Here is a 13409-nt window from a genome sequence, read left to right as displayed (position 1 = left end):
GCAGATACTGACAGATATAGGGAGGCAGCTAAGCATAACTGACCACAGAATAGACAAATCTATAATTACAGTTACTGACAGTACATGGAATCATTTCAGAAGGAAGTTTTTGAAAGAGGACAAAAAGTATTAGGGCAGGACTATATGAGCTTGCAGGTGGAAACTGGGGAATTTAGAGAATACAGGCAAATCTTTAGTGAGTTTTATCTATTTTTCTTACTCTCTAGTCTCCTAAGAATATTAACTCATTCATATATTCAGGCATTTGACTGACATTCTATGTTTTTGCAAACCAGTTTCATTTTTCTGTGCTGAAAGTGTGTTGCTAACTATTAAGAGTTTCATTAAATCAGAGTAGTAATTTATTTAACCAGTAACAAGAACTAACTATCCATCTCTGGTGCATTTATTTATAAATCTGGGGAAAACAAGTTATACCAATTATTTTTATTCTGCTCTGCAAATAATTGTTCTGTTTGTTTTCTAGAGGCATGCTCATGAGCATATGAAGCATCCAGCATTCTGTAATACCATCACGATTAATACTGGGGAGAAACACTATAAACTAGACTGCTCAGTACTTTAAAGTTCAAGTCATTTTAACATACTGATTTTGGATACTATGTTGATTTATATCAAAGAGAATTTTTTGTCTCCTATCAGAGTTATTATCAGCTCTCACTGGTGTTACTGTCCTATACAATTTTCTGTTAATATTAGGTATCAAGAGAAACTAACTTCTACTGCATACCAAGCTATTTTACAGTCCTATGGTATAAGAATGTAAAATAGCAGTATTCCTCATTTTCTAGTTGGGTTACAGTATTTTCAGTTTTCAGGTAAGTTATGACAAGGTCCACAGAGAAACAAATCAAACTGAAAACTTCTTATTTCTACTGGACCGTAGAAGCCATACTGTCTTCTATCAATTGAGCAGTGGTTTGGGCTACCAGCCTTGTACCTACACTGAAGAGCTAAATTTACAGAATAAATATTAGCAATGAATTTTAGTACAGCTGAAAATAAATATACAGCTTGTATTCAGCAATGAAATGAAGCTGAAGTTAACAATAAGTTACTATGTAAGATTAGTTCTAGGAATGTAATCTTTACAGATTCTTTATCAGATTGATTTAGGCAGGCACAGCTCACTATTCTGAAGCATGCATCTCATTTCAATTAAAAAAATGTAGGGGAATAAAGTTGGCAAGAGGCAACACTAATTCCATGCCACCACCCTAAAACAGAATTGCTTCAGAATATTCGGAAAGACTCATAGTTGAAAGGAACAGAGGCTGCAGAAAAAGCTCAAGCACATAGTTACAACAATAACAAAGCAATTCATCTATGCCATGCAAGCACTTAGGTGTAAGGCTAAAAACAACAGAGTAGAACACAAAAAGTTGTTTTAAATGTGCAGTATCAGTTCCCCTTTGGATAGTCAAATTTGCTAGATTTTTGCCTTCATCACCACTATTATCTGGCAGCCACCACACCAACAGCAAGTGGCTCCCTCCAGCCACAAAGCTAATGCTGCTTCTTGGGTCATGCTGAACAGCAGTGCAGCCAGCATGCTCTTCCTCCCCAGAGACTGAGAGCATCACCTTCAGAAAGGGATCAGCCTCCATCACCAGCAGGCCTGGGATCTTGAGTCTGCTTCCAAACCTGAGTCTGATCAGTCTTGAAAGCTGTCGTAACACTATAAAAGTACAATAAACTACAAGAAATACCAGGTCATTACAATGGATCTAGATATTGGATGTCTAGATAAATATATCTTGGGTGTGGATGACAGTGCAACAGATTCTGCACCTTTAAAACTTGAAAAAGCAAGTAAAAACAAGTCACCTAAACCTACACTTCAGCATATTAATAAAAAATATATATATTGAAAAAGGCTAAATATATATATCAGAATATATATATATTTAAAAAGAGAGATATAACAAATATCTGACATGTTTTACAGCACGTAGGAACACCTAATATACGTGCCTTCTTGTTCTCACAACATATTGGTGTCAGTAGAATTTAGCTATGTCTTTTTATGGGCCATACTCATATCTCAGTCATTCTGTCATAAATCTGAACCATTTCCTTACCTGTTGACTAAGGAACTGCTCTGCTTTAACTAGTGCAACTGAGATAATTTAGCCTCTTGCTTTATTAATTTTGCAAAAAAGTATTTTTTAATCTGGAAATTAAATGTTTTTATTTTTCTCCCAGAAGTATTCAACACATACAAGGATATAAGATATAATGTAGTGCATATTGTCAAGCTTAATTAGTATAAAACATTACTTTGCTCAATTAATTGAAATCAAACTTATTTTAGTTTATTTTGCCTAATAAATTGGGGTTTTTTTTCAAACAAGAAAGTAAGAATAACATTTTCCTCTTTTTTTTTCATCTAAGCTGTACTCATCAGTCCTATATGTCTTATCTAGTGTAACAGGATATAATTTTCTCCATACTTATTTTGTTATTGGTTTTTGTCCTTCAGTGAAATTATAATTGCAATATTTAGCATTTTTATTTATCTGGTTCCTAACAATCTAGAAAGATCAAAATGCACAGAGAATAGCATATTGCAGTTTATCAGACTGACCGCCAGCTGGAGGGACAACTTGGTCAAGTAATTTCATGCTCGTTTTCTTCCATATTTTCTTTATAACAGCTCTAAGTTCTTCATTTGCTTGCTCTAGATTACCTGTGGCAACAAGATAGAGAAACAATGGCAATTATGTTTCTACCAGCTGCAATGAATGATCCTTTGGGTGTTAATTAGCTGTATATGAATAAAGATGATGATAAGCAAGGATAAGCTACAAGAACTAACAGGTAACAATACTACAACAACTGAAGATAAGAAAAGATGTAAGATAGTGAGCTCCTGGGGCTTTCAAATCAGTCTCTGGAGCATTGCAGAGGTCAATAGTAATTTACAGATCCTGGCTCTGCTTTTCACTGCTTAGTAACTTCTGCCTGAATTGTGCAGAAAGTGATGACTTGCTCTTTGCAAGCCACGTCTTTCTTCGTCCAAAGCTGAGACTTTATTTGTTTAGTCATGGTAATCACTCAGATATGTGTGCTGAAAAGTTCAGGTAACCGATTACTGAGTAGTTTTTCATTTGTTGCAGTGCTCACCTAAGCCACAGCAATCCCTGAGGGGGCTTAATCTAATGATTTTGTTATTGGTAGTGGAACTCAAATTCTGCTGAGAGGGGCAGAAGCCACAGAAGAGAAAGCAGAAAAAGAAGATAAAATAATGAAAAAATATATGAAAACAGAAAGCAAAATTCTTTGAAACATACTAGTAGTATTAAAAACTTTTCCCTCTCTGATGCTAATGACTAAAATCAGAACTGGTGTCAACCAAACTGGAGATGTTGCTTTCAAGGTTGCAAAAGTTTTTATTTGACCAGCTATCTTGGCCTCTGGCCTCACTATTCCTTTTCCTTTCATTTTCTAGTAAACAATTCCTAGCAACAGTGAATACAATCCATGATCCAAAAGCAAACCAAACCCAGCGAAGCTAAGGACTAATTAAGGACTTACTCATGCCCAACAAAATGAATTAAGTAAATTGTAACTTCATTGTACCTTCTGACAAGTGCAGTAAAGGATTTACAGGTAAGAACCTTACCTTCTGTTTTTATCTTTAGAGCAGTCCTAACCAAAGCAAACAAAGTAGCATTGAACATGACGGTTCCATCACTGTTTAGTGGCATATTCATGGCTACTAACCTCTGTAAATGAGAAAAGGAAAACAAATTTTCATGTGGCTTAACTTGAAAAACACCTCCTGTACGGTTCATTTCTGAAAAGCTGACGTATTCAAAGAATACCCACTGAGAGGCATAAAAATTATACAAGTTCTCAAAAACAGTTGTCTTCCATTCCAGCTACATATAAGAACCATCCAACATTGTTTCTTGACGATATTGATCACATATGTGCTTATACAATAGCTAAAACTGTCCTGTGGTTTTCATGAGCTATTTATTGATTTAATTTGCAAACACTGAAGTCCTGTCCTTGGCTATGACTGTAAGTCACACTATCCAAATATTAAGGACAACTGCAGTTATTTAAGAGCATTCACTCCAGTTGAGGTCATGTTCCAGGTTTCCCATGGGCTCCTCCAGCCTCGTGTTCCATGAAGAACCACAGCATCAGGTCTGTGTTGTATAAGTGGATTAATTCCTCAGGTAATTCTCCAGTGATGCTCTGTAACTCTTATGCTATTTGCACTGAATTAGTGTGAAAGGGGCTTTCCTCTTTGGATTAGACAATTTCTGTATTAGAATGTTCATCTTTCAAAGCAGTGTCTGTCAGAAGAACACTATTGAATCTATCAAAATCTTTTCCTAATGTTTAACTTGGGTTTTTTTCTATTTTAGTTTAAAAGCATTACTCAATTGGATCATTTATCTTAACATATAGATATAACTTAGCTTTAAGAATGCCTTGTGGTATTCCATTTGAGCCTTGTGTTTTATACATCAACTTACCTACTTATGAAACAGATGTAAAAGAAATCTGTATGATGGTCCTGTTGTAGTAATCCTCTAATTAAAAGGCTTAATCTTACTCCTGCTGAAATTGCTGAACCCACAATATCCACAGTCCTGAAGTCCTCAAATAACATAATCATTATTCATCTCTCTGGTGTTGCTTTTGAACTTTTACATGAAAATGCAAGTAAACCTCATCTAAATTACACACTGGGCCTAACAAATTCTTTATATATATATTCAGTCTTCTCACTCACTGCTACATATTGTATTGCACATCTTTATTCACTTCAGCTTGGTACATCATCTTGCAGTTCCTATGCTTAAATCTTGTTTCTATGTTTCATGTGCAGCAAACTTCTCATACACACAGTTGTAAAAGTGCTGTATCAAAACTAAATGGTCAATTAAAGTAAACCACCACCCTCTTCTCCCTGAGACTGAAGAGAAATTAGAAACATCAGTGGGCTGAAGAAGCCTTATATGTGACGCTTGGTCACCAGAAATGCTAGGATGAGGTAGTTCATACACATTACAATAGCAGACTAATAATCACGTTACAGACCGACTCCTTTCAATTTGATGTTCTGTGAAGAATTTAATGTTGGTAGTAACTACTCAAACGAGAACACTGAAGTTCATTATGCTAATTTTGCTGGTTTAAGTTAAACCTGCAAAAAAACAGGAAAACCTGAGTGTGAAGGAGGCCTTGTGAACAGAGAAGATTACTGTGCATATATGATACATATGCGCCAGAACTGAATGAGTGAATTGTGAAAGAAAATAGAGTAAAACCTACCTTGCAGGCCACTCGGTGAGGACATAATTTGCCAAAACCAAGTGGTGGCTGAATGCGTCTCAATAATGTAACCACATCAAGATGCTTTATCCTTCCCCTAGAATGAACACACATTGGTTACCAAACATACACCCATTCCCCAAAAATAAACTATGCTCTTCTTTCATCGCTTTTACCACATAAATCTTATCAGAGAAATGATCTCACTTACTTTGCTTCAGGATCATATTCTGACCATATCCTTTTGAACTCATCCAAATGATGGGGACCCAGAATAGACCAGTCACGTGTCAAATAATCAAAATTATCCATAATGACAGCTACAAATAAGTTTATAATCTAAAAAAGTAATTAAGAACAATCTGCCTTAATAACTTTGAAATGAAAATATTTTCAATTAAAAAATCATTTCATAAGGTAGGAGGTTAAGAATTCAAATAAATAAACTCTTAAAACATTTTTTTTTTGCAAATATCAAATATCACATAAAATACTTTCTAATCATTTAACTGAGTAACACGAACTCCATCAAATGACACGAGTGTAATTCTATCTTATTCAGTTGTTACGTAGTCTTGTTTCTCTTCCCTATTTGCCTGATCCCACTATATCAAATTAAAGAATAGATCCAATACTTTTAGTTGATAAGGTGTAGATCTCAGGAAATGGCTTTTGTATGAATAAAATTCAATATCATGACAGTAAGACTTCTGTAGACATTTTGTTAACAAAGAAGATGACAGAGAACAGCAAAACACGTATGATTACATTAATGCATAGAATTCTGTTTGACCACTCTCCTTTTGCAAAGAGAATGGTGCTGTGAACAGAACACACCAACCAGACCAGACACCTTCAATGAGGAAAAACATACTTCAAAGGCTACTTTAGAGAAAATAATCCATGATGCTACAGATTAGGGAGAAAAGTTATTGTTCACATCTCACGTGCCACAGTTTGAGCACACTTCTGGAGACACAAATTCAAATTCTGCTAAGTTTAAATAATACCACTAACATTACTAGTATGTAAAGAATTGTACACTGTAGGAAGGAAGCTACAAAGGAATTGTAGCTTATTATTAATGAGAATTTAATGGAACTATTGAGAAAAGCAAGAAATAATAGCTGATAAAAGGACTGTTAACTTAGCTTTCAAACATGCTACCAACCACTTGTGCATACATATAGTCAGAAGAATATCTTCCACATGGGAATTCAGAAACACAATCATAGAATGGTTAAATGTCATCCAGTCCAACCCCCCAGCAACAAGGAAGGGCATCTTCAACTACACCAGTGCCCTGTCCAACCTGGTCTTGAATGTTTCCACAGCTGGAGAATCTACCACCAATCTGGGCAACCTGTGCCTGTGCTTCACCCCTCTCACCATAAAAATCAGCATAAGATACAGGATTTTAGACTGTGTACGAAAAAAATATAACTTTACAGAATATTTTTGATATGGAATTTTCAATTGTTCTCTGAACCCACTGCTCTTTTAGTTCAGAACAAAGTCAAAATGTTGAAGTTAATTTCTGTTAATAAGCACAAGCTACACTCACCAAAAATGCACAAAGCATGTAAAAACTGATAAAATAAATGATGGCAAAATTGCTTCCACATGTGTATTCTTCCCCTGGATTATAATCAGATTCTGGATCACAGCGCTTTCCAGGCAAACATGCCAGCATGATTTCCTGCCAAGCTTCTCCAGTTGCACACCTTTTTAACACAAACATAAATCACAAAGATAAATTAAGCATTATTTTATCAAATGCATTAAAGATGTATTGATTTGTTAAGTTATGGCAAAATGCTTGGAGTTGCACAAGCCCAAATATGAAGACAGACCATGAAGTTGTCAGAGCACAAAATAATTAACAAACCACAGAGCCTGTTTCAGAACTGACAAGCATAGATCCAACACTGCAGGCACATTGTGTAAGGTAAACTAATGTACCATAAAGGCTTGCATGTAAAACTGTGATCTAAACGTTAAATATTTATTGAGCTGGAGCTGCTGTGTATGAAAACCTGTCATAAAAGTTGACAGTATCTATTTGGGAAAGATGATTTTCCTTTTCCTCAGCAGGGCTGAAGAAATGTTTGCCTCTAACTTCTGGTATTGCACTTCTTGCATAGGTGGGTAATGCCTGTGTACAAACCTATGATTTCTAATACTGAGAAGACAACTACATATTTATGAAATTTTTGGCTGTGTTCTTTACCTAGTTTCAAAGGCAAAACTCTTTACATGCAGAAAGTGACTCAGATCTCACTGTGCGATGTCCCTGGCTTCAGACAAGGAATGACCTGCCAGCTCTGCCACCAAGGTTAGTAACAATGTACAGGAGCCAAGGGGAGTAACAGAATCACTGGCAAGAGAGCTCTCAAGTTTGTCAACTTTAGACACATCCCTATTCCATGTCATTCCCTCTCCTGCTCCAGGACATTTTGAGGCACTCCTGATAAATGTTAGCTCTCTTCTTAAGCTCTCTAGTGATGGAGATTCCATAATCTCACTGCATCAAGATTTATCTGCCTTTGCCATCAGGAAGTTTTGCCTACTGCTTATCTGGTATTTCATTCCAGCAAGTTAAACTCTCTGCTTCTTGCAATCTTTTTCAAACTGTCAGGCCAACTCTGCTTCTCAAGACTACAGAGAGGGTACAGTCTCTTTCACCTTTCCCAACACCTACACAGGGATATCAGGGCTGAATATGTTTGGGCACTACCTGAAGACAAATACTGTGCAAATGAAATGTTTTACAATAGCGATACGAGTTTTAGGTCTGTACCATCTGCTGTGCCAATGAATACTCAGCACAGACACTTTGAGTATGTGCTTATTATGCTCAGTTGCTTCTCATTTGCTAACACACTTTCAATGAATCCATAGTGCAAGAGGTATAGGTATTTTTCACAGATCAATGAAATAGATGCATTAATAAAGAGTTAAGGTTTACTCACCTAAACAGAAGCAGCACAGCTTGGGGGAAAGTCTGAAAATTGTTGTTTCTGTTTATTTGATTGTTGTCCCTCATGGCAACTTTTCCAAACACCTACAATTAAAGAAGCCTTTGACTTTCATCCTAGTAACCTGTACTGTCAGAAGCTGTAGGTCTTGCAGTCTAAACTTGCTTCAGTATTTATGAAAAACACTTTCAGAAATACAATCTCTTTATACTCCTCAGATCTTTCCCATTGAGGTAAATGCAGTAAATTTATCCCATGTACAAGAAAATTCTTAATAATTTACAGTAATAATTTATCCTAATAACTTAATCTTAATTAATAATAATTTAGTCTTAATATTTTAAATTTTTATTTTATAAACTGTTGTAATACTAATACATATTCGTACATTTCAGGTGAGAAGATATTGTTTTAAACTAGCACCTAGAGCTCTTTACTGATGTTAAAGCCCTCTGCTCTAAATATTGTACATACTCTTAGTAAGAAGTAATTGCTGTCCTGAAAAGCTGGAATCTAAATAAAGAGAGATGCAAAGGTGGAAACCAAAGCAGAGAGACTCTGAGCATCCTGTCTCAGCAATTGATCAAAACAGTTCAGTTGCCCAGATAAGATGCATTTATATCCTCTTCCAATACAATAAAGACTGTTACTTAATTTAGAGAGTAATACCATGTATTCTCACACATCCATGTACAGGAATAGCTTCACAATACATGGAAGTGGAGTAGCTACATTCAGCAAACCAAGATATTATAAACTCACATCAAGGTCTTCTCTTGCATCTTTTTGGATTTTCTGACTACCAAAATTACAGTCAGAAAAAAAGATTCTTACATTACTCTGAAAGATGCCTTATGTATAGGACCACTATCAAAGGAATAGTTCAATAAGTACCCTAGCAAACAAGTTTCTATGCAGTCAACATTACTTTTGTTCAATGCCAATAGAAATGTCTATAATTACCTGCATTCCAATCACAGCATAGATGAAGAACAGCATGGCTATCAGAAGGGCAACATAAGGCAGAGCCTAGAAATGGGACAGGTGCATTGCCTTTTAATAATTCCACACCATAATTTCAATTTCCAATTACAACAATAATTCCTTTGTATAACATGGGGTTTTCCACAGTTTTTCTTCCTATGCAAGTGCTTAAAATGTTATTACCTGTCACTCAACACTCTGCCACACACAGTGAACACAAACTTCATTATAGTTTAAATTATTTCTGCCAGCAATTCAGGGGAAAGAATCATCTTTAGCAGTTTTTAATTTTATTTCCATTACTGATTCTGACAGCACAAAAATACTTCCTTCTATAAGTTACAGAATTCCACTAACTTCACATTCATCAGTTTGCTGGAGCAAGGATTCAAATATCTTTGTTACACTTATGATACTAGTTTTATATAAAAATAGATTAAATTCCTCTTTTTTAGTCATCTAATAAAATGTATGGAAGTACAAAACCCGTGTGTGGCAAACCTATCCTATCCCTTTTAGATATACCAACTATTTTTTTTATTAAGTACCATAGAAATCTCATGGTAACAGCTAATCTTAAACACCAAACCGTAATCCTTGGACTCACTGAAGAAACTGGTTAAGTTTATTTTGGCATTAGTGTGCAAATATAGTTAAATATATCATTCCTGACATCATGAATTTCAAAAGAAATAGCTTTGGTACCCTAGAGAGTATTGCTTCATAAAATTTGGTGTGTAAATTGTTGTAACTACAAAGCAAATTTAAATAATTTTTGCTAACCTGAAATGACTTAATAAATGTCCACAGTAAAGTTCTGATTCCTTCTCCTCTGCTAAGCAGCTTCACCAACCTCATCACCCGGAAGAGACGGAAAAAAGTGATGGATATTCTAGCGCTGTCTTCAGAGTTCTGAAGAGCATCACGGAGAAGTCAAACCAAACACAGTCTCAAACATGCAACATTTTCAGAAAAACAACATCAAATGCAAAGGTGAAAGAGGTAAGATTTGAAAATGTATCTCGAGGGCCTTTTTACCTTGATAAGCATGATATGAAAGGAAAAAATACATGCTCAAAACACAGGACCTGTAGAAATGCTTCACACATCGCATGCATTTCCAAGTTTTCTGGTTTGTTAATAAGGATCATATTGGGTTTGTTTGTAGTAGACTCCAATAGTACATTGACAATGAATGCAAACCACTGCATAACACCTTTGTAGTAAGACAATTATGAAAAATACAGAAAAAAATTGGTGGAAAATAGACATGGTAAAAAGAATAAACTCAAGTAGAGGTAAAACCACTGGGGTCAGTTTACTAATCTTACCCCAGTCTCATCAGTTGTGACTGTTTCAGTTGGCTTTGGCTTTAAGAAATTAAGAACATTAAATATTAAAATCAAATAAACAATTAAAAGTACCAGCTTAACCATAAACAGAAGGAAGGACATTTTCATTTCTAAATATAAATTAATATCTTTCAGCTCAATATATTTCCTGAACAAAACATTAATACCTTTATTAAACCCTTTCCTTCAGCATTTCATTTTGGCTGACTGATACTAAAATCTATTAGTATAAAACGTGCTTAAAAGACTCAATGGAATGTAAATACAAATTAAAATATTTGCTCCTACATAAGCCAAACAAAATTAGCCATTCACTTCTACAGGTTATGAGAAATGATAGCAATAAGCCTATGTAAAACTGAAAACCAAAGCTTTTGGGTCACACTAGCTTCTCAAGGACCCTTTTCAAGATAATTACTCCATCACTGGAATCTAATCATATTGAAGTAATTGTATTTTATATAACATCAGGAGCTCCCTTAAAGCAAAGTAATTCACTTGAGTTAACTTAATGATGAACACTGGGTTTTGCAGCGTTTGAGAAAGATCATCTTCCCTCTGCCAAAGTGATACACAAACACTTCCAGTGTAATGACACATAGTTTGCTAACCCTCCCACAGAAGTGCACAGAAGGAGGTAATACCTGTACTCTCTCACCATGTACAAAGTATTCCTATACCTGAGCTAGTGTAACAGGATCAGGCATGAAGAAAGAGCTTCAGGATTTGATCGACCTTTTTGGAACAGATCTGCAGAACCCTTGGAAGCTAAAAGGAGGCACACACCAACTTCTTGTTCACAGAGCTAAACTCTACATCCTGTGAAGAAGAAACTCACTTCTCACTTCATCAAGTCTGACTGTCTGTCTTTGGGTAAACTGTCTTAATATCTTAAAGGGTTAAACACATAAAGCAGCTAACAAAGTTTAAAGGCCCAACTATCTATGCTTGCTTGTGCATCGACATACACAGCAGCTTCTTCCAAAACTGAATGGAAGTGCCTTTAACAACATTTATAGCACTAGAGCAAATAGGATTCTTAACATTGGATCTAAGTGATGGGTCTTACCCTTTTGCCTAAAATATCCCCTTTTTGAAGGGGTACCTTTCAGCAATTACTGTTTCATATACTGGCAATAACCATGATGTCTCCCCAGTGCTACTTCAAATGCACTGTGTGTGATTCACTGTGTCATGATTCACTGAGTAAAACTCAAGTATTGCTGTTACCTAAGATAAAACTTGTGGAAACAGAAGAGAAAATACTGCAATATATATTCCACAAATATACTTTTAAAAAAAACAAGAATAGGTAGTACCTTGTTAAAGTCAGGTCATTAGCAGTATTCATTAAAATACTAGTTGTTTTGTCCATCTATGATTCTATGATCATAAATGCCAAGGCATCACTAAACTTTGAAACAATCTTGCAAAGCTGTCTACCTACATCAATCACAAACCTGTACTGGTGTATACAGACACACATTGCTATTGAGTTTTCAGTACAGAAAAAAAAAAAATCCTTTTTACCTGAAACTTTCAAAGAAAAATGGTTTCATTTTACCTTCTCACATGAAGCCTGAAAGTTAACAATAATCTCTTATGACTGACTCACACTGAGCTTTTTTGTTTTAATTAGTATTATCTTTTTTATTATCACAAATTAAATTATTTGATAGATATAGAACAGATTAAATTACAGTAACATTAATATTTTGTATTAAAAAAATGAAGTAAAATGCTGAGTTTCACATTTGAGTGTTTTTCCTGCCAGCTGTTACAGAAGAACTGGGCCTCAAGTAAGCTAGGAAGAGTATTAGGATAGTAATATGCAATGGGAGAGATATGAACAGAAACAGGATTCTTTAGTACTACAGACTTTTATTAAATTGCTTTCCAAAAGACAAAAAAAAGAGTATCCATTAAGATTCTGCTATGAACAAAACCTCACAAAAGGAAAAGCCAGTATAAAAAGCATTTTTCTACATATAACTATCTTAATAATTACTTAATTCTCAGTTTTCACAGTTGAGAGCTCAGATTACCAAAACTATGTGCCCAGTGCTACCGCAGGCACTCAGGAATGATGGCTGCAAAACCCCTTTGCACCTTTTTTGTCTGAAAGACACTAAATGTATTTGTATCATGCACATTTGTGTGTGCACAGCACTGTGTAACGCACACTCCTCTTGCAAATCACCTTTTCGGCTTTTTTGGACTAAACAATCCTAATTGCCTGTTTCTAGTGGCTGATTTGCTGCTGCTGGGAAGTGTTAGGATGGAGATTACAAATTATGGTCACTGGAAAGAGCAAGCCAGGAACAAAAATGCTCTCTTCACAAAAAGCAAATTGTACAAAAACACCAAGGTGGAGATAGATGCTAGAAACGAACAATGAAAACAAACTCCTGATAACAGAGTAATTTTTTTCTACTAGAGCTGAAACTATTCAACTTCTCCCTATCATTGGCCAAGTGTTTTGGGTACTGACATTTTAAAGGGAGTATATGTCTTCTTTGGCATTTCCCACCAATAATACAGTAGCTTGGTTTATATTCTTAACACTAATTATGATGAAGGTAATATAGTGATATACTACAACACATTATTCATACTTATTTACAAAGGAAATGCTCATCTAAGAGACAAAGTAAGTTACTGTTTATATATATTCATCCAGTGGGAAACTAAAATGAAGACAACACAATCTTCAATAACAGACAGACAAAATAACAGAGAATGTCTGCTTCCTACAGATAGGTAAAAAACATTATCTAAA

General features: G+C 35.2%; 1 protein-coding gene across 1 annotated transcript in view; it reads right to left on the bottom strand.

Annotated features, from left to right (window-relative positions):
- Positions 1 to 13409, bottom strand: part of CACNA1D (calcium voltage-gated channel subunit alpha1 D) — a 157275-nt gene that overhangs the window by 19942 nt on the left and 123924 nt on the right. The window contains exons 33-41 of the mRNA XM_062008666.1: positions 10610 to 10648; positions 10062 to 10190; positions 9258 to 9323; positions 8289 to 8380; positions 6881 to 7040; positions 5528 to 5655; positions 5317 to 5413; positions 3647 to 3749; positions 2609 to 2710 (exon numbers count right to left, since the gene is read on the bottom strand). Coding sequence (XP_061864650.1) covers positions 2609 to 2710; positions 3647 to 3749; positions 5317 to 5413; positions 5528 to 5655; positions 6881 to 7040; positions 8289 to 8380; positions 9258 to 9323; positions 10062 to 10190; positions 10610 to 10648 — 916 coding nt within the window. The remainder of the gene's footprint in view (positions 1 to 2608; positions 2711 to 3646; positions 3750 to 5316; positions 5414 to 5527; positions 5656 to 6880; positions 7041 to 8288; positions 8381 to 9257; positions 9324 to 10061; positions 10191 to 10609; positions 10649 to 13409) is intronic.

Source organism: Colius striatus, chromosome 15 (assembly GCF_028858725.1).
Source record: "Colius striatus isolate bColStr4 chromosome 15, bColStr4.1.hap1, whole genome shotgun sequence".
Taxonomy (NCBI): domain Eukaryota; kingdom Metazoa; phylum Chordata; class Aves; order Coliiformes; family Coliidae; genus Colius; species Colius striatus.
The sequence above is the reverse complement of the archived record's forward strand: the minus strand, read 5'-3'. Positions and strand labels throughout refer to the sequence as shown.